Genomic DNA, 20,448 nt, shown 5'->3' with positions numbered 1-20,448 from the left:
TTTGGTGGATAATTGGAGATAAGAGTCTCTGGGACTTTCCTGTGTTGGCTAGCTTCAAACTTCAGTCCCCAGATCTCAGCGTCCTGAGTAGCTAGGATTGCAGGCGTGAACCACCAGCGCCCAGTGATGATTTAGCTTCTTACTCTGTAGGGTAGCTAGCACACTGTGTAGCTGGCCTGCCCCTCGCTACTCAGGAGGCTGAGGCCTGAGGTTTGCAGTTCAATGCCAGCCAGGACAGGGAAGTCCCAGAGACTCTAATCTCCAGTTAAGCAGCAGAAAGTGTGGAAGCGTGGCCATGTTCAAATAGTAGGGCTGACCCTGTCCCTGTGCTGACCTCCCTGCAGGGCCCTCATTCCTTCCCGCTCTCAGGTTACAAAGGCTGAAGCTGTTTTCAGAGGTCATTCCCCAACCATGCTTCAGCGGCCCTGTGGTGCTGCATGCCTGTGATCCAGGAAAGGATCGGGTGTGCCGGGCCAGTCTGGGGCAGACAGGGGCTTGAGACCCTCCCTGCTTCATACACAAAATGAAGACCCCTGGGTAGGGGTGTGGCCGAAGTGGCTGTGCTGATTGCTTAGCTCGCAGAACTCGCCTGAGTTTAACCTCAGCGCTATAGCACACAAAATAAGAACAGGCCAAACGCTTGGCGGGTCAACCCTCATTTGTGGACAGGAGCTAGAGGAAGCCAGACCTTTACCTATTAGAAAGACAGCAGTGTCCATCACTGGGTGAGGAGGCGGGAGCCAGTGTGCGCATGCGTCCTGTCTGCGCATGCGTCCTGCCTCCTGCGAGGCCGAGGTTGCGGATGCGCCAGTGTGCGCATGCGCCCTGCTTCCGGAGCGGTCCTCTGACACGCATGACCACCTGCACCCGGGTCACTGAAGGGCGGAGCTTGTGTTAGGTGAGCAGGTCAAGGCAATGGTCTGGCTGGTCACCCCTGGTGTGTGCCTGGGCAGGCATCTTCCGAATGGCCTTTTGTCTTTTAGAAGAAATGGCTTCCTCCCCCCCCCCCCCATTTCTGTTTTATTTGGATGCATTGCACGCCACTATGTAAAAACACAGCTCCTGCATAGCAGCTCCTGCTTTCTCATATGCTTGGAGAACTTCGTGAATAAATCTGATATTGCTCCCCGCGTGTACTGTGTAGAAACCGCCTTTTTTTTTTTTTTTGGTACGAAGTTTTTAATATTCCTATTTATTCTTGTAAGCCTGAGTTTGTGGGCGGCAGGTGGGCACGGATGTACTAGGAAATAAGAGACTGCTTTTAAAGTTTTGGGTTTTTTTTGGTGCTGGTTCTAAGGCTTCAAGTCAAGGTCTGGATTGCCCAAGACTAATGATGCTCTACTCCTTGAGCCACACTGCCACTTCCTTCCTTTTTGTCGTCCATTGCAGACAAGAGTCTCATAGACTTTCCTGCCTGGGCTGGCTTTGAACCCTGATCCTGAGAGCTCAATCTTCTGAGTAGTTTGGGATCACAGGTGTGAGCCACCAGCTCCTGGCTAAGAACTGAGTTTTGTTTTTTTTTTTTCTCCTTGGCTTTCCAAGAAAACTGAAGCCCAGAGAAGGCAATGCCTTGCCCAGGGTTTGCTCAGCTGGCTGGGGTGGAGCCAGGCAGGTTGGAACTGAGCCAGGGCAACTCTGCAGAGTGTTCTACAGTAGACCTGCCCCTCCCAGGTGCATTGTACAGTAAGATGAATCCACTTTCCTCTTAAGTATTTCCCGGGTCTGTTCTAAGGAAGAGAAATGCTTACGTTGCTGCCAAGGCACTTCAGAACCTGGGAGGAAGCAAGGGACCGGCCATGGGCTGGGCAGTCGGTGTCCGGGCTCCCACTGGCTCAGGCTCGTCCACAGCCTCTATTTATTTACTTTTGTTCTCCACTTTGCCCGGATGAGGGCCATCCTCGCTTGAGACCTTGCTGCCTGCTGCAGTCCTGGGGTCACCGGCTGCCTCCGCGGGGTCCTGCCCACCCTCATTCCCACCCACTAGGATGAAGAGCCACAGGGCTGCGGCCCCGCCTCCTCACCTGAAGGAGCACCGGCTGGGTAGCCCGGTCTCCAGGTCTTGGCAGATGGGAAGCTCTGGGACGCATGAGAGATGGGCTGATTCCAGGGACTCTCAAGAGAACAGCTAGCTATTTCTGCTGTGTTCAGGAACAATCATCCAGTCTCCATGCTGACTTCTTCTGCCTTGGGGTCAGGCCTTATTTTTTATGGAAAGCAGGAAGTCAGTGGTGGTGGTTGAAGAAGGGTGAGGTATGACACGAGAAGCCTGCTGTCTGTTTCTCTTGAGAACTTGGGAAAGCGGGCAGGGCAGGGTCCAGACCCCCACCCGACCATGCTGGATATACAGTAGCTGACACGCCTTGGGCTCCGTTTGATCTCTACTCTGTTGGCTCCCACCCCACTTTCTTCCCCTACGGGCATCGGTTGTGTCCCCAGAAACCCAAACGCCCCTTGGGAGAAGCATGTTCCCAGCAGATGACAGCTGCAAACCAGGGTCAGGCTGGTGAACCGGAAGTGTTGGCACAATTAAGTGTGGATGTCTCCTATTGGCTCTGCCACTCTGGGGGTCCCTGCCCCTCCCACAGTAGGGTACTGACAGGAGGAAGACAGAACTTGGTGGGTGTTGTGCTCCCAAAGATGAAAGGCTGCTGTATGAATGATCCCAAGTTCAACAGCTGGAGCCGCATGAGCGCACCTGTCTAGTAAGCATGAAGCAGCCATAAAGCCGAGACAAACAAAAGAGATCCTGATGGGTGTGGTGGCGCATGGCTGTAATCTCAGCACTCTGCCCTTGGGAGGCTGAGGCAGGAGGATGCAGTGAGGTCAGCCCGGGCTGCATAGTGAATGCTTCTCACAAATCACACCAGAGCACCACGCAAACAAGCTCTCCTGTTACAAGTAGGGCTGTGCAGTTTCCGAGAACTCTGTGCCCCTTAGTGGGTTCTGGGGGGCAGTTCTGTCCTTGGGGTACATACAATGGAGGGTACAGATCGGGAGCCCTTCTTATTCTCCTCTGGCTGAGAACCAAAGGGATTTTTGTGCTCTTTCTGGATTAACATAACCAGGCCTGTGGCGCCTTTCACATCCTTGCTTGGTTCTGCTGCTCATGCTATTTCCTTATGGCAGACTATATTCATTAAGTGGGTTATGTATAATTATTCAAACCAAGTCACTTATTTAAAAAGGATATGCATTGAAGAATCTTAGCAGGCATGCTAGGCTAAAATTGGTTTGTCCTAAGAAAAGGAAAAAAAAAAAAAAAACAAGCTGGGTGCCCGTGGCTCATAACCTGTATTTCCAGCTACTCAAGACACTGAGATGTAAGGATCACGGTTCAAAGTCAGCCTAGGCAGCAAAGTCCATGAGACTCTTATCTCCATTTAACCACCAAGTAGAAGTGGAGCTGTTGGTCAAGTGGTAGAGTGCCCTTCTTGAGTATAAAGGGGAAGGGAAATGAGAGGCCTTGAGTTCAAGCCCCAGTACCACCACACACAGACATCTTAGAAATTAAAATTGACTTGAGTTCTCTTCTTTTGTTCCTCTAGGGCCTGGGTTCCAATAAATAATTGCTACCTCATGTCTAAAGAAATTCCTTTTTCTGTGAAAAAGACTAAAAGCATCTTCAACAGCGCCATGCAGGAGATGGAGGTTTACGTGGACAATATCCGCCGGAAGTTCGGGGTCTTTAATTACTCTCCGTTCAGGACACCCTACACGCCCAACAGCCAGTACCAAATGCTGCTGGACCCCAGCAACCCCAGCGCGGGCACCGCCAAGCTCGACAAGCAGGAGAAGGTCAAGCTCAACTTCGACATGACAGCCTCGCCCAAGATCCTGATGGGCAAGGCCATGCTGAGCGGGACCACGGGCCGCCGCATCTCCCTGTCGGACATGCCCAGGTCCCCGATGAGCACGAACTCCTCGGTGCACACGGGCTCTGACGTGGAGCCGGACGCCGACAAGAAGGCCACGTCCAGCCACTTCAGCGCCAGTGAGGAGTCCATGGACTTCCTTGACAAGAGCACAGGTTGGCACCGGGTGGCGCGGGGCGGGGCCGAGGAGGCCTAGACCCAGGTGGCCGCCCTTGGTGCCACATCTGTGGGGTCTGATTCAGGCTGGGGAGCGCTTTAGCGCTTACAGATGTGCCGAGTTGGACTGCTGGAGGCCCCCGGATGCCGGTCTCCTTCCAGGCCTTCCGCTCTCTCCATGGAACCTGGCAGCTTTATGGCTTGTTTCTTCATCTGGAGCCTGGTGATGGTCACAGGCTGGTGTTTGGTTTTTGTGTTTCCCAGTCCTGGGGCTTGAACTCAGGGCCTGAGCACTGTCGCCCGCTTCTTTTTGCTCAAGGCTATAGCACACTACCACTTGAGCCACAGCGCCGCTTCTGGCTTTTTCTGTATATGTGGCGCTGAGGAATCGAACGCAGGGCTTCATGTATTCAAGGCAAGCACTCTCCCACTAGGCCACATTCCCAGCCCGTTGGTTTTGTTTTGAGACAGGGTCCTCCTGTGTAGCCAAGGCTGCCCTTGAACTTGCATCCTCCTGCCTTAGCCTCCTGAGTGCTAGAATGACAGCCATGCCATGTGTCTGGGCCCTTGTAGATCCTGGTAAGGATAAATGAGTCCATACACATGGACGGCCGAGAGCAGCGCCTGGCGTTGCAAGTACTTCCCCGCTGCTGGTCATTCCGCAGCGGGGCCTAATCACATGTCTGCACCAGAAGGGAAAGCAAATGAGAGATGTTGGCAAAATGGACTGAAGCACTGTTGCGTCCCTGCGTGATGATGCATACCTCCATTCGGGGCACTGGGGTGGCAGGGTCAGGAGCGTTGTGAGCCCCCGGCCAGCCTGGGCTTCATCCTGAGTGGGACCTTATCTCCATTTGTTCAGTGTGAGGTCAGATGTCTTAGAATATTTCTAGAATGAGGGAAATATATTGCCAAATTGAACCCAACAGTTGTGTGTGTGTGTATTGAGTTGGTCTTAGGGCTTGAATTCGGGGCCTGAGCTGCTTTGCCCCTATTACTTGAGCCATAGCTCTACTTCCAGCTTTTTGATGATTAGTTGAAGAATCTCATGGACTTTCCTGCCTCGGCTGGCTTTGAACCATGATCCTCAGGTCTCAGCCTCCTGAGTAGCTAGGATTACAGGTGTGAGCTACCGGCTGGTTAAGCTTCCTTCCCTCTTTTCTGTCAGGAAACATCAGGACTTCTAGAGACTTCCAAGCCCCCGGTGTGCTGTGCACTGAGGGTTCCCCCAGTTTCTGTTGGGGTTGTTTTCAGTGCCGCACCTAGCTGCCCTCGCATGCCTTTGGGGCGACCTGGGACTTGGGTCTGTGTCCTCCCATCCACAGTTGAGCAATGGGGCTTTCTTTGGTTTGAGGGTTGACATGGCTCGTGGTGACAGCGTTTCAGTTTCCCCCTGTGTCTTCAGTGAGCAGCTTTCATTCCATGTGAAAGGCAAAACCAGGTGCGCGCCCCCCCCCCCACCCCCAAGACTGCTTCTCCCTTGTGTGAGCTTGGAGCTTGGGCAACACAGACCTGGTGACTTGGGCAGGAACTACCTTTGTGAGCCTGTGTCCTCCCTTCCTGAAAGGCTGGCTGGCTTGCCCTTCCTTCCTTTCCTTCTTTCCTTCCCTCCCTCCCTTCCTCCCTTCCTCTGTTGTGGGGCTTGAACTCGGGGCCTGGGCGCTGTCCCTGAGCTCTTTTTGGATTATGGATGGGAGCAACAGGAGACACTGGGCTGAGAATTGTTTTATTCTTACAGATTGTCCCTTGGAAGCGCTGTGGGCTTTCTGGGTCTTTCTTAAGATGATCCACAATGGCTGCCTGAATCCCACTCAAACTTGGCTGTTGGACATTGACATTTGCAGATTCGTGCATGTTCCACGTTTTAAGATCCATTATTCTATTGGCTCCCCGCTCCCCTCCTCAGAGTTCCAAGGTGTGGCCCTTGTTAGCTCGTGGGTCCGGGTCCAAGGTGGCCAGCCTCTCTATTAGAGCCCCAGTGTCCCCTGGAGCTGAGAGACTCTCTGAAGGCCTCTGTGTGAGGGAGGTGCCCAGGCCCGGCCCGGCCTTCCCCCTGCCCCCTGCTGCCCCCTATTGGTAGCAGTGGTGTTAGCACTTAGTGGAAGGGGAACAGGGCTGTACTAAATAAATCCCAGGCTCCACCAAGTTGGGAGGGAGGGGGTGTGTGTCACGGAGAAGAGATGGTCACATCTCGGGTTGGGAGAACCCCAGGGCTAGCTTCCCACCACAGAAGTTGTGAGGGCGGCAGCATGAACCTCACACAGACGTGAGTTAGTCCGTAAGTAGGAGGCTTAGAACCTTTCCTTCCTTCCCAAGCAGCCCAGTCTTGTGTATGTCTATTCCTCTGCAGAATGGAATTCAGCTTCTGAGAAGCTCCTTGCTCTTAGAGCGTTCCCACCGCAATCCTTCATGGCCCTAGTGGATTAGGTTCTGCTCTCCCCTAATCAGGGCTCCGGCCGGAACAGAGGCCTCCCCAACCTGTTCTGGTCTTCAGGATACCCAACGAGTCATCAATATGAATGGGGACAGCTTCCCCAGGCCTGGCTCTCAGCCTAAGGGCTCCATAGTGGGCAATTCTTAAGGAGGAAGGGAAGGCATTTTTATATGCTTCCCCCCCCCCTTAAAAAAAAAACCAATACCTTGCTGTCACAAAGGAATGTTGAGATAAAAAAAAGTAAAGTCAGCTGTACCTATGGTTCATGCTTGTAATCCCAGCTACTCAGGAGGCTGTGATCTGAAGATAGGTTCAAAGTCAGCCGCCAGGAAACTACCGATAAACTACCAAAAAAACGGTAGTGGTGAGCCGTTGCTCAAGTGGTAGAGCGCCAGCCTCGAGCAAAAGAGCTGAGGGACAGCGCCCAGGCCCAGAGTTCAAGACCCTGGACTGGGGGAAAAAGATCACGGAGCCTGGTGATCTTAAGTACTCATGTGGGGACCAGGCTGACGTGAGATTGCGGGGGGGGGGGGGGAGAGCCAGCCAAGGGGCTGGGTGAGCAGATTGCACCTGTTACTTAAGTGGGTTCTGCCCATGCGCATGGGTCACACTGCTTCCTCGTGAGATATGGGAGGCGTGCCGGCAAGTCTGGTCTCCTGTATGATGTCGGAAAAGAGCTGCAGAGAGGCGCTCGCCGCTCCCCGTGTGCCCTGACCCGTGGCGCGCTCTCCCCGGGCTGCCCGAGTTAGATCCGGTCATTCCTTGAGCTTTTCCTGTGGTGCGTTCTTTCCAAGTGGGAAAGTGGACTCCAAGTTGCGAGGCAGTTCGGATCTCTCTCTCAGGGAGCCCTCAGATACCCCACCTTATTATACACAGTGACTCTTGAGCTGGGAATAACAACTCTTTTTCTTTTTGACGCCAGTTGTGGGGCTTGAACTCAGGGCCCGGGTGCTGTCCCTGAGGTTTTTCCCTCCAGGCGAGCGCTCTACCACTTTGAGCCACAGCACCACTTGCGGCTTTTCTGAGTAGTTTGTTGGAGATAAGAGTCTCATGTTTTGTTTGTTTGTTGTGCTGGGGAATCGAACCCAGGGCCTCATGTATATGAGGCAGGCACCCTTGCCACTAGGCCATAACCCCAGCCCTCTCATGGAGTTTTGTTTGTGAATTTTTTTTTTTTTTTTGGCCAGTCCTGGGCCTTGGACTCAGGGCCTGAGCACTGTCCCTGGCTTCTTTTTGCTCAAGGCTAGCACTCTGCCACTTGAGCCACAGCGCCACTTCTGGCCATTTTCTATATATGTGGTACTGGGGAATTGAACCCAGGGCTTCATGTATATGAGGCAAGCACTCTTGCCACTAGGCCATATCCCCAGCCCCCCAGGCCTAGTCTTGAACACTTGAGTGCAAGGGGTCTTCCTGCCTCGGCTTCTTGAAGAGCTGGGATTGTGCCTGGCAGCGTATGCATGTTTTCTGAGTTGATTTCCATGTTAAAAACCCTGCCAGGCAGCATTTCTAGAAGTGTCGTTTGTCCATCCTCAACCCTCAGATGCAGGGTTGGTGTTTTTGTTTTGTTTTGGCGTTAGCACTGGGGCTTGAACTCAGGGCAAGCAGTTTTGCTCAAGGCTACTGCTCTACCACCTGAGCCACCGCTCTACTTCTGACTTTTTAGAGGCTCATTGGAGATAAGAGTCACAGACTCTCCCCCACAGACTGGCTTTGAACTGTGGTTGTCAGATCTCAGCTTCCTGAGTAGCTGGGATTACAGACGTGAGCCACCAGTGCCTGGTTCCGTGCAGGCTGTGTGCGAGGTGATTGTAAGTTCAGGGAGTTTGTCGTGAGTCATGCCCCCATCCAGCGTGCGGAGGCTGTGCGCAGGAGGATTCTGTTCTCGCGTGGAACCAAGTCTCGCGGGTCTGGAGTTCAGCCCCACACACAGTTAGCGCGGGCTGGGATTTTGCAACTGCAGATAATAAATGGTGCGATTTAGCCCACACTTGTGACTCGTACATCAAAGTGTAAAATCTTGATTAAATTATTTGACTTCAAAGGCAATTAGTTCTTCCTCTGGGTGAGATTTATGGCTTTATGAAAGGATTGGCATGCGTTTCAGAGTTTAATGGAAACGAGCATTCCCAACGCCGTTCTGCTTTTGCAGACGCCTACGTGGTGTAGAGCGAGGACTCGAGCCTAGCACTCGACCTTCGGGCTGGGTAACCGCCTGGGCACTGTGGGAAGTTAGACCAGCTTCTCCAGCCTTTACCCACTCCATGCCAACAGCACACTTAGCTGTGACCGGCGACCTCGCCCCAGACATCGCCTGCTTTCCCCGGGGGACCCTGCCGAGAACCACAGTTCATAGCTCGTGCTTTTTTTTAAAAAATAATTTCATTTTCTTTAAGTAGTTGTACAGAGGAGTTGCCATCCCGCACGGTGTTTTATGCACACAGAGCCTCTTCCTCAGTGTCGCCCACCTGTTAGCACTGGTGATGGAAATCCAATTGCTGAGCACCCGTCTTTTAGCTTCCTCGGGCTTCATGTTTGATTTTTGCATCACTTTTTTTCCCTCCCTCAAAAATGCAGAATATTTGAGAAGAAATGTTCTAGAAGAAATGGTACTTTTTAAAGGTTGGGTGTGGGATTCTGGGTGCCCGGCTCAGGCTTTGTCTCCCTGCCTCTCCTGCATCCGCTTGGAGAGGTGGCGCGCAGAGAGAAGCCATCCCTCCCTCTCTCCCTCTCGGCTTTGCTGGTTTGCTCCCGAGCTTGCAAGGAGAAAGGCTCCAGTCTTCAGTCCACCCACCGAGTTCATTCCGTGGGTATTTTTAGCTTCTGTGTGAATTATTTAAGACACTCTCACAGGAGAGGTTTCCTTGGCAGTGTGTCTCGAATGATGTCCTGTGTGGGTCAGTTTCTTGGTGTAACAAGTATCGTGGGTCTGTGTGTTCGGGTACGGCGGTTGGAATGGCGATAGGACCACCCCAGCCCCACGCGAGGACCCACGGAGGACAGGCTGTCCACATCTCCCGTCCCTGTGCCCCTTTCCCTCCCCCTCCCCCTTGCTTCAGATCTCCTGTCTCCCCCTCAGTTGTGTTTGTAAGAGGGCCCAGAGGTGTGACCCCAGGGGGCCTGAGGAGGCTCCTGAATGCTTGTTTTTGGTGAAATGAATGCTTTGGTCTCCATTCTCAGTGAAAGTGAAGTCTGGACAGGTGTGGTGGTTGAACGCTTGTGTCTCCTCTCTCGCGCGCGCCACCTGCTGGTGAGCGTGGCTTCCTGCAGCCTGGGAGCCGCTGCCAGCTGTGCGTGCAAGCCCCGTCCTCCTCCCCCAGGCCGATGACAGGCCTTTTATGAGCCCGGCTGCCCGTCGCCACATCTGGACGGGGATGTTCTGGTTCCATCACCGTTTATTTTGAGATTTACGCCCGCGGATGGGCCAAACCAATTTCAGTGGCAGCTTAGCCGATTTGTCTTAGAGCTTTGGGTTGAATGGAACAACCAAGGGGGCCCACTTCGTGTGGCTTGCACATTTTCACAGTGGGAGAGAAATGTTTTTCTGGAAAGAAAACGGCCCCACCTGTCCGTGAGGCCGGGATGCGCTCGCTGGAGCGGAACCACGTGTACGTTTCACACCTGCCCTCCCCTCCTCGCTCCAAGCCCACACCTGACCACGTTTCTTGTTCATGGCTTTGTAGACTTGGCTTCTAACGGTCAGGCATTTTGTTTTCAGCTTCTCCAACGTCCACGAAGGCCGGCCAAGCGGGGAGCCTGTCCGGGAGCCCGAAACCTTTCTCTCCCCAAGCCTCGGCGTCCGTGGCGACGAAGGTGGAAAGGCCTTGCACCACCGGCAGCATCCTGAACCTCAACCTGGGTCAGTGGCTTTGTTGGAAGTGTCTCTGCAGCGGCGGGGACCGGTTCTGCAGGCTGCAGTGTCTGCCTTCTTTTTTGAACCTTGAACTCTTTAACCCGTGCAGAGGATAGTAAAGATATAAGTGATGAAGGAGAAGGAAGTTCACAGAGAAGGAGCAGGGCCTAGGGATTTCCTGCGGCTCCTTGGCTCAGTCATTTCATTTGGGTTTGCCTTACATCAAGGTCGGCAAGATGACTGCCCTTGATTCCCAGATCCCCCCTCCCCTCCCCAATACATCACAGACGCGTTTCATGAGCTCCTCTCTCTCTTCCTCTCTCGTCAGTTTTTGTGTGGCTTCAACTCAGGGCTTGGGTGCTGTTCTTGAGCCTCTTTGTACTCGAGGCGAGCACTCTACCACATTGAGCCACGGCGCCACTTCCAGTATTCTGGTGATTAATTGGAAGTAAGAGTCTCACAGGGACTTTTTAGCTTAGGCTGGCTTCAAACCTGGATCCTCAGATCTCAGCCTCCTGAGTAGCTGGGATAACAGGTATGGGCCACCGGTGCCCAGCTGACTCACCTTTTTTATGCTCAATTCACTGGGGTATATGGTTTCCCTAATTCTTTTCTGGTGTGTGATTCAGCTTTTTCACTTAAGGCTGGTGTTCTGCCAGTTTGAGCCACAGCTCCACTCGATAGAGGAGGGGTGGAAAAGCATCGTTATAAGAGGAAGAGGGAGGTAGGAGGAGGGATGGTGGAGATCAGTCAGTACAGCCCCGGTTCACAGTGGTTTGCGGGGTGCTCACTGAAGTGGGAGGAGACCCATTTGCTGCCTTGGGAACATTCGTTTCCCCCCCAAATCTGGTTTTCTTTTTCTCGGGTGCCTCCCACCTCCAGACCCTGTCAGATCAGAAGGCGTGTGTTGTGTGGAGGCGGCCTGCCCTCACCGTGACATTTCCTCTCTGCCAATCATGCTGGCAGGAACAGCCCCGTGGGGTGGCCGCCTGGCACCTCCTGCGCTGCTGGGCCATGCACTGGGCGGGGGCACCTGATGAGGCGGGCGTGGCGGTGGGTGCGCCCGGCAGGGGGGGCTTGGGGACACGGAGGGTCCCTGTCCTGGCTCCACGAGGCTCCATGTCTCCTGCCTCATGGTCACTGAATAAAAGCTCTGGGATGTTTTGTGGGCTGGGTTTCAACCCCTGACACGCGGAAGGTCTGCTAGGTCTCCCGGGCACGTGCTGGGGATGGAGCAGATGCTCTGCCGCGCCCCCCTCTCCCCTCCCCCACCCCCATGTCCTGGGCCCTGGCGGCCTGCTGCCTTCTAGTGGTGTGGGGCTGTAGAGCAGGCAGCAGAAGGGGTGAGAATGGGTTCAGGAAATGGAAGCTCGCTGATCCTTGGGAATCCGCCTCTGCTGGGAGCTGGGCGACGTGGGTTCCTACCTGGGAACACCTGCCAGCCCCCTGGTTTGTATGTAGGATGAACCTTCTGTGTAACGCTATCCTCCAGATGACACACACACTCAGGCTGGAGGTGCCCCCCTCATCTCTCCCCTCCTTTTCTCATTTGAACCTTGGGCTGGGTCAACCGAGATCAAAACCAAGCCGATGTTGATGGGCAGGCAGCCTGGCCCAGTCGTGGCCTCTGGGGGGCCTGGGGGAGCCATCCCCCCACCTCTGGCTGGCAGGTGCCGCCGTGTCTGCTGGTGTAGAGAACGAGCCCCGTGCGGCATTGACCTTGGAGAACCCTTGGTGATGTTGGACCGGGGGCTGGCCTGTCCACTCACCCGGGGAAACTGTCCAGCTGCCCAGCACAGCCTCCCATCTTCCAGAGCCCCGGCGTTGGGGGTGAGTGGGTGATGGGAGTTGATGGGGTGAACCACCAGGTAGTTGCGGCTTCCTGGTGTGCGTCCCTCCTGGCTCTGCCCTCCCGCAGCTGGGTGGTGTGTCCTCCCCTGTCGTCCCCCCCCCCGCCCCCCGCCGCTCTGACCGCCCCTGGTGCCTTGCAGATCGCAGCAAAGCGGAGATGGACCTGAAGGAGCTGAGCGAGGCGGTGCAGCAGGCGGCCCCCGTCCCGCTCATCTCGCCCAAGCGGCAGATCCGAAGCCGCTTCCAGCTGAACCTGGACAAGACCATCGAGAGCTGCAAGGCGCAGCTGGGTACGTGTGCGGCCTCCGGCCCTGGCGCGGGCCCCTCGCTCCCGTCCGTCCTTCACGCCGTGTAGAGGGAACCCCCTCGCGGGGTTTTCTGGTTCATGGTTCAGCAGGGTTCTCTGATCACATCAGTGCTTAGTTTTTGGTGAGGCTGCCCCGAAACTGTGCATGCCGGTGGGGTGCGTGGAGGCCTCTCTCCCTCCTTCAGGATGTGGCTCGGGCCCAGTGCAGGCCTCCCCTCCTCTCAGAAGCCTCCCCTGAACGCCCTTTCACTATCCCAGGTGCCTAATTGCCCTGGGGCACTTGTGCTGGGGGCAGGTGGGGAAGGATTGAAACACTCCTCAGGTGTATACTGTTGTCCATGAGGGGGGACTTAGCTCTGCGTGAGTTAAACCCCTGGGGGTAGGTGGGTCCCAAGTTTTTAGAACTGAATAGCCCAGGCCCTTTGCAGGCTCAGGTTCTGTCAGTGGACTCTGGTGACCCTGCCAGGCCTGGGGGTACCATTTGAGATTTGTTTTCTTTTTGTTCTTCACTGTTGTTGTTTTTCTGGTCTGGGACTAGGACTGGGACTCCATAGCTGACATATTCGCTCACTGGCTAGCGCCCTACCCGCTGAGCCAGGCCTCCAGGCTCCAAGTCATGTTTTCTTATGGTAGTAGCATGGGTCACGGGAGGTGCTTGCCCCCGTTGCGTCCTGTTCTCTGGCGAGTGCCAGCAGGCCGGCTTTCCTTTTGGCTCACAGGCATCCACGAGATCTCGGAGGACGTCTACACCGCCGTGGAGCCCAGCGACTCGGAGGACTCGGAGAAGTCGGACAGCAGCGACAGTGAATACCTCAGCGAGGACGACCCCAAGTCCAAGCCGGAGCCCGGGGAGCAAGAGGACAAGGAAGGGAGCCCGCCCGACAGGGAGCTGGCCGCGGCCAAGAAGAAGCCCAAAGCCCCCAACCCCGTGGAGGTCAAGGAGGAGGCGAAGAGCGCCTCGCCGCCGGGCGAGAAAGCAGAGGCGGCGCCGCCGAAGGACAAGGCCAGCCCCGAGTCCCCCACGGACCTGGCGGACAAAGCCAAACCCTCGCCTGCGCCCGCCAAGGAGAAGCTGAAGGGCAAGGAAGAGACGGACTCCCCGACGCTGCACCTGGGCCTGGACTCCGACTCCGAGAGCGAGCTTGTCATAGACCTGGGAGATGACCATGCCGGGCGGGAGGGTCGCAAAAACAAGAAGGAGCCCAAGGAGCCCTCCCCCAAGCAGGACGGTAAGTGGGCATGGCCCTGTGCAGAATCCCAGTGCATTGTGGGATCGAGGCGCTGGGTCTCCCTGAGCTAGGCCGAGCCGGGCTAGCACCATTGCAAGACTCCCTGTCTGGTGAAAGACCAGGCCAGGGCCAGGCCCAGGCTGGATAGGGCACCTGCCTAGCCTCCCCACCCCCCCAACCCCGTTGTTTTGTTTTTGCCAGTCCTGGGGCTTGAACTCTGGGCCTGATCCCTGTCCCTGTCTTATTTTTGCTCAAGGCTAGCACTCTACCACTTGAGCCACAGCGCCACTTCCGGCTTAATCTGATGTTTTTTAGTCTGAGCTGTTGCTTTTCCTGGGCATTCGTTCCTTTCCTAAAATTGTTTGAATTGTGTGTGTGTGTGTGTGTGTGTGTGTATCAAAGGTCTGTCCCTGTCCTCACTTGAGGCTGCCCCGCCTCCTAGCTACCCGGTGTGTGTAGACAGGATGCCCCAGGGCTGGGGGGGGGGGGCACTGGAAGGGGACCCAAGGTGACTTCCGTGCCTCTTCGCCCTGCAGGATTGTGACTTAGGAGCATCGTGGTCCTCCGGCCACTAGGGGGCGGCAGCACCTGCCCTATGGCCGCTGTGCCTGAAGATGGGGGGGAGGGGGATGGCAGAGGGTGAGCAGGCCCTGCCCCTTTCATTGTATTCAGAGCCAGCGGGGAGGCCCTGAGGCTGGGAGTGCTGACTCTCAGTTCTTCCTCCTGCCCTTCCTCCCACAAAGTTATTACCTGGTGGCTGGGAGAGGCCAGGGGAAAGAAAAATGCGCTGAAGGGGCCCAGTGGAGGTGGAAGTCATGAAACCCCAGGCCCCTGTGTGAGGAGGGAAGGGACAGCTAGCAGGCTTCAGCATTCGTTAACTGAGCCTGACTCCTGACAGAGCACAGAACGAGACTTCTCATCCAGACCCTGGAGTGCGGTTAGTCTATATGCCTGGGTGTCCACAGCCCAGTGGCTCAGGACAAAGTCCCGAGGCACCGCTCCGCTGTGCTAGGGAAGAGATTGATTGGGCTGCTTGTGGCTCTCAGGAGGGCAGAGGGTTGATGGCGGACCAGTCCCGAGCTGCCTCCTGGCGTCGCAGATGGTGTGGTGTGTGTGTGCAGTTGGACGGCATTTGTTCCAGAAGCTTTCTGGAGGTGCCTAGCTGTGGGTGGCCTTGCAACAGATCTTTGGATTGGTAGGTTTTAGGCCCAGTCTTCCTCCAGAGGAACGAGGCTCTGTAAACTGGAAGCTGGAGGCAGTGAAGCGAAGGTGGGATGAGGAGACGTCTGGGACCAGGTTGGAGACAAACATATCTGCTGTTCTCACGGTCAGTTAGCAAAGTTGAGTTGCCGCTTGGGCTCTGAGCTTCCTAGCAGTACAAGCAAATGGGAAAAAAAGCAACTTCTTGAGTTATTCAATGAGTTTTATTTATTTATTTATTTTTGGAGGAGGAGTGCTGGTCCTGGGCCCTAAACTCAGGGCCTGGGTGCTGTCCACGGCTCTCTTTGCTCAAGGTTGGTGCTCTACCACTTGAGCCGCCGCTTCACTCCTAGCTTCTTTTTGGTGGTTGACTGGAGATGAGAGTCTCACGGACTTTCCTGCCTGGGCTGGCTTTGAACTGTGATCCTCAGATCTGTAGCTTCCAGAGTAGCTAGGATTATAGGCGTGAACCACGAGTACCTGGCTTCCTTAGCTTTTTTCTTTTTTTTTTTTTTCCCCCATCCTCAAGACTGGTGCTCCGCCCCTTGTTCCGCTTGAGATTTCGTGGTAGTTCATTGGAGATAAGAATCTCACAGGCTTTCCTGCCAGTGGTGCTAGCTAACCATGATCCTCAGATCTCAGTCTCCTCGGTAGCTAAGATGACAGGTGTGAGCCACTGGGCACCCAGAAAAAGTAAAGTACTGGAATGTTGAGGGTGTGGAAGTTTCATGGAAGAAGGTACACCTGTGATCCCAGATATTTGACCGCACGAAGCCACGGAGCACCTGCCTAGCAAGCACAAGGCCCTGAGGACCCCCATAGAAACCCAGAATGCCCCCCTCCCCCCAAAAGCCTTGGGTAGGAACTGTACAAGGGAAAGTAAAGCCAGACTCCATCCTTTGCTGTGATTATGTTGACACGGGGTGGGGGTGGGGGGGAGGTTGAGGCCAGGGCTGAATTCCTTTTGGAGTTGGCTTCTAGTTCTATCTAGTTCTGGGCACCTCCACAGCCTTTGCCCTGGGGCATGTGGAAAGGGGGCGGGGAGACGCTTTGCATTCTGGGAGGTGGTTCACTGGGCCTTGGGGAGGCCCGCTTCCTGGCTCTGACTTTGGCTTTGTCTTCTGGCTGGCTGTGACTGGTCCTTTCCTGATATTTGGGCGGCCTCCTCCTCCGGTTGGTGGCCCTGTGAAGTTGGCGGGCTGGGTCTCCTCCCCCCCCCCCGCCCCCTCCCCTCTCCTTGAGTCCCAGGAAGCTTCCTGAGTGGAGGTGAAATATAGGGAGACCTCACTCCCCTGCATGGTGGGCTGTGTGCTGACCTCCTGCGTCCCTGCCTTGGGTATTTTCTTTCTTTTTTTTTTTTCCACATTAAAAATTGTAACTTCTGTTTATTTACTTGTTTTAATTAAAATAATTAAATAAAATAATTCATTAAAATAATAATTAAATAAAATAAATTAAAATAAATTTTTTTTTTTTTAGCCAGGCCTAGGGCTTGAATCCAAGGCCTGGGCTCTGTCCCTGAGCCTCTTGAGCTCGAAGCTAGCACTCTACCACTTGAGCCACACAGCGCCACGTCTGGTTTTTGAGTGGTTCATTGGAGGTCAGAGTCTCCACGGGGACGTGGCTGCCGGGGCTGGCTTTGAACCGTGCTCTCAGATCTCAGCCTCCTGAGCGGCTAGGCTTCCCGGTGTGAGTTGCGGGCACCTGGCTTTTTATTTAGCCTTGGTCTGAGTGCCATGACCTTTGTGTTTGTTTCCCCTGGGCTGCAGGTGGGGGGAAAGCGCCCCCGTCCACGACGGCCGGTAGCCAGTCTCCCCCCGACACGCCGGTGCTCACCCGCTCTGCGACCCAGGCCCCTGCGGCCGGGGTCCCCGCCAGTACCACGAGCAGCAGCAGCAGCAGCAGCAGCAGCAGCAGCAGCAACAACAACAGCAGCAACAGCACCACCACCAGCAGCAGCAACAGCAGCACCAGCACGTCCAGTGTCACGGTGCCAGCGCCGGCCACCTCGGCGGTCACGGGAAGCCCGGTGAAAAAGCAGAGGCCCCTGCTGCCGAAGGAGACCGCCCCGGCCGTGCAGCGGGTCGTGTGGAACGCCTCAAGTAAGTTTCAAACGTCCTCCCCAAAGTGGCACATTCAGAAGATGCAGCGCCAGCCGCCGCCGCCGCCTCCGCCGCCGCAGCCCGCGCAGGGGACCAGATATCAGACCAGACAGGCCGTGAAAGGTACGGCCTGCCGCGCGGGACCTCGGCCGGCCCCGCCCCGTGCCCTGCACGCCTGCAGATCGCAGCCCCCCCATCCCCCACCCCCCCACCGGCCTTAGTGTTAAGCACCCATTTGCCACCTGCCCCCTTTCGTGTCACGAACGGGGGACATGTCCGTCACTAAGACGTGGACCACACGCACTGTGTCCCCCTCCATCCGCCGCCTTCCATTCCACGTCCTCTCGGGCCCACCGGCAGGAACTGCTTCTCCATGCATGTGTGCATATATATATATATTTACACATATATATGTGACTCCATCAGATAGCTCATCCCCCTCCCCCCTCTTTTTATTTCATCCTTGTTCTAAAGCCTAGAAATGGTGATGTTCATGCTTCCTTGCCCCCACCCCTCGGCATGCATTGGAGATTGTGTGTATTAGTGCATCCGGCCCTTGATGAAAGCATTCATCATCTGTGGGCATTTAGTTGCTTCCAGGTTGTTTTTTTTTATTATTAATTTTTAATTTAGTGTCGTTTCTTGTGTTGCTGCCGTGAGTGTAAGTTTCCTTGTGCACGTGCGTGGGCCTCTTGCCATGATTTGGGAGAACAAGCAGGGGATGGGAAGGTTGCCTTAGAAATAAGGGTTCAAGCCAGGCGCCAGTGGCTCACACCTGTATCGTATGCAGCATTTCAGGAGGCTGAGGTCTAAGAAGAGTGGTTTTGAACCCAGCCTAGGCAGGAAAGTCCAGTTAGTTGACCCCTGAAAAGCTTAAAATGGAGGTTGCGGCCCAAGTGGGAACCGCTTTAACCTTGAGGGAAGAAGCTTAGGGATAGCAGCAGCCCCAGAGTTTAAGCCCCAGTCCCGGCACCAAATACAATCCAATATAAACTAAGGGTCGGCTATGCTGTGTGCAGAGCCAGCATGTAGCATGAGGGAGAGGAGAGGTGGAGGGGCTCGGCAGAGTGAGAAAACCGCGGGGATCCGTCCGTGTGTGACCCCTGCGGGCTTGCTGACGTGTTCAGTATAAAGTCAGGCACCCGTCTTCCTGAGGGTCGTAGGAGATGGGCCCATCTTCCTGGTGGGCTGGAAGCAGTTTTTTTTCTCAGGTGTGTTGTTCTGGGGGTCAGGGGTCCCCCTGCCATGTGGCCGTCAGCGCCTAGTGATGGCTGTATCCTTTTGAGTCTTGGTAGCGTGAAGTTGAGGCCTGGCTGTGGTCCAGTCCAGCGGGATCGTGCCTCGCACGTCGCAAAGCTTGCTGGGTAACAGTGGAGGGGCTCACGTCGTGCGGGGAGGGGGACAGTCCCTTCCCCTGCGGCCGGGGTGACCAGGACCCTTTGCCTTTCCAGCTGTGCAGCAGAAGGAAGTCACGCAGAGCCCGTCCACGTCCACCATCACCCTGGTGACCAGCACACAGCCCTCGTCCCTGGTCAGCGGTTCGGGTTCCGCCAGCTCCCTGGCCACCGCCATCAGCGCCGACCTGCCCATCGCCACCGCCTCCGCCGACGTCGCCGCCGACATCGCCAAGTACACGAGCAAGGCGAGTGAAGGCCGCTGACCCGAGCCGGGCCGCACCAGTCAGCGCCAGTCAACACACCGTGTTGTTCTGTATTCCTTCGTCGTTCTTGGTTTGGGGTCAGTTGTGGGGCTTGAACTCAGGGCCTGCGCACTGTCCCTGGCTTCCTTTTGCTCGAGGCTAGCACTCTGCCACTTGAGCCACAGCGCCACTTCTGGCCGTTTTCTATATATGTGGTGCTGGGGAATCGAACCCAGGGCCTCATGTATACGAGGCAAGCACTCTGGCCACTAGGCCATATCCCCAGCCCTCTAAGCTCTTTTTGCTTAAGGCCAGTGAGTGCTCCACCACTTGGAGCCACAGCGCCACTTCCTACTTTCTAGTGGTTCGTTGGCGGTGAGTCTCACGGGCTTTCCCGGGCTGGCTTTGAACTGTGATCTTCAGATCTCAGCCTCCCGAGTAACTAGGATGACAGGCGTGAGCCACCAGCACCCAGCTTCCTTCTATTCGTCTTCCTTTTTTTTTCCTTTTCCTCCTCCCTCCTGCCCCCTTTTGTTCCTTCCTTCCTTCCTTTTTTTAATTGTTTTTTGTTCACTTTTCAGGTTTTGAACTCAGTGTCCAGTGCTTGAGCCACACCTCTAGCCTGACACGTTGATGTTTCTTCTGGAAATAGTTCACATGAGATTCTTGTCTCGAATTAACTAGAAAAGCTGGAAGTTGGAGGCATAACTCCATAGGCAGTGCACCAACCTTGAGCTAAAGCTAAGGGACAGCACGCAGGCCCCGAGCTCAAGCCCCAGCGCTGGTAGACACACAAAAAGGCCTTGTCATAAAATTGATGGGTGATTTTTTAAATTACTGATTTAGAGAGGCGTCTGCGATTGCTCCAGTGGCTCTGCCTCTAGTTATTCCCCGTTTCCTCCCTTTCATTGATGCAGTTCAAGCGGTTTACTTACAAATGGGAAAACGGAGGCCTGCCTGGTGAGCGCAGAAAGGCCGGTGGGATGGATGCTTTCTTGGCTCTTAGAAAAAAAATGAACGCACTGACGTTTTGGGGAGCGCCGTGGAGGGGCAGAGCTCGCGTCTGTGTGTTTTGGCAGCCAGGCGAACTTCATTAGTGTGGAACGTGGTTCTGTGTTTGGAAGGGAACGTCGGCGCGGGTTCACGAGGGTTTAACGGGGCCGGCAGGCGCCACCCCGGTCAGCCTGCCTTCGCCTTCTCGGGTTTTCTTGTAAAAATGCTCGCGCCTGGGGATTTTATGGTGACCCGGGGCGTCTGTGGAGATGGACGAGGGCCACGTGGGGTGCGCGTGTTTGTGCTGGCAGCAGCTGGCAGGCCCCGTGGCTCGTGAGGGCCGGGTGTTCACTGGTTTGGGGTGAATTCAGGGTTAGTGTCTCCGGGGGCCTTGGCAGCTGGGTGCCCACGTGGGCTCAGGTGACTGCAAGAATCCGTGCACCGATCTTTCTCTCCCAGAATCCCCTCCCCGTCCCTGAGCTCCCCTGGCAGGCCACTGTAGTTCGTTCCTCTTTACCTGGGGAAACTGAGGCACACAGAGGGCGCATGGAAAGAAGGAATGGTAGGGCGTTCAGACATGCTGATCAGATGTGCTCTGCCTTCCCACGGACGTGGAGAGTTCTGGAAGACCAGGGAGGCCCGCGGCTATCCAAGCAGGCTGAGATTGGGCCCAGGAGGGAAGAAAGCCGGTTATCTCGTGGACTGTTGACGCCCTGAGTTTAAGCCCCCAGTATCCACAGCACGCTTGCGACGGGAATTGAGCTGGAGGGCAGGCCTGACGTCACAGCCGCCCCCAGCTTTGTCCCCAGGGA

The 20,448-nt window shown here is 55.4% G+C and overlaps 1 protein-coding gene across 21 annotated transcripts in view; it reads left to right on the top strand.

Annotated features, from left to right (window-relative positions):
• Zmynd8 (zinc finger MYND-type containing 8) overlaps positions 1 to 20,448 on the top strand; it is an 83,196-nt gene that overhangs the window by 51,250 nt on the left and 11,498 nt on the right. For 18 of the 21 annotated variants that reach the window (XM_048349576.1, XM_048349575.1, XM_048349569.1 and 15 more), the window contains 6 exons: positions 3,546 to 4,027; positions 10,181 to 10,321; positions 12,307 to 12,456; positions 13,193 to 13,702; positions 16,672 to 17,127; positions 18,456 to 18,646. In XM_048349576.1, coding sequence (XP_048205533.1) covers positions 3,546 to 4,027; positions 10,181 to 10,321; positions 12,307 to 12,456; positions 13,193 to 13,702; positions 16,672 to 17,127; positions 18,456 to 18,646 — 1,930 coding nt within the window. The remainder of the gene's footprint in view (positions 1 to 3,545; positions 4,028 to 10,180; positions 10,322 to 12,306; positions 12,457 to 13,192; positions 13,703 to 16,671; positions 17,128 to 18,455; positions 18,647 to 20,448) is intronic. The other 3 variants (XM_048349580.1, XM_048349563.1, XM_048349579.1) reach the window with 1 other exon arrangement.

Source organism: Perognathus longimembris, chromosome 6 (genome assembly GCF_023159225.1).
Source record: "Perognathus longimembris pacificus isolate PPM17 chromosome 6, ASM2315922v1, whole genome shotgun sequence".
NCBI lineage: Eukaryota > Metazoa > Chordata > Mammalia > Rodentia > Heteromyidae > Perognathus > Perognathus longimembris.
Note: the sequence above shows the minus strand (reverse complement) of the source record. Positions and strands in the feature narration are given on the sequence as shown.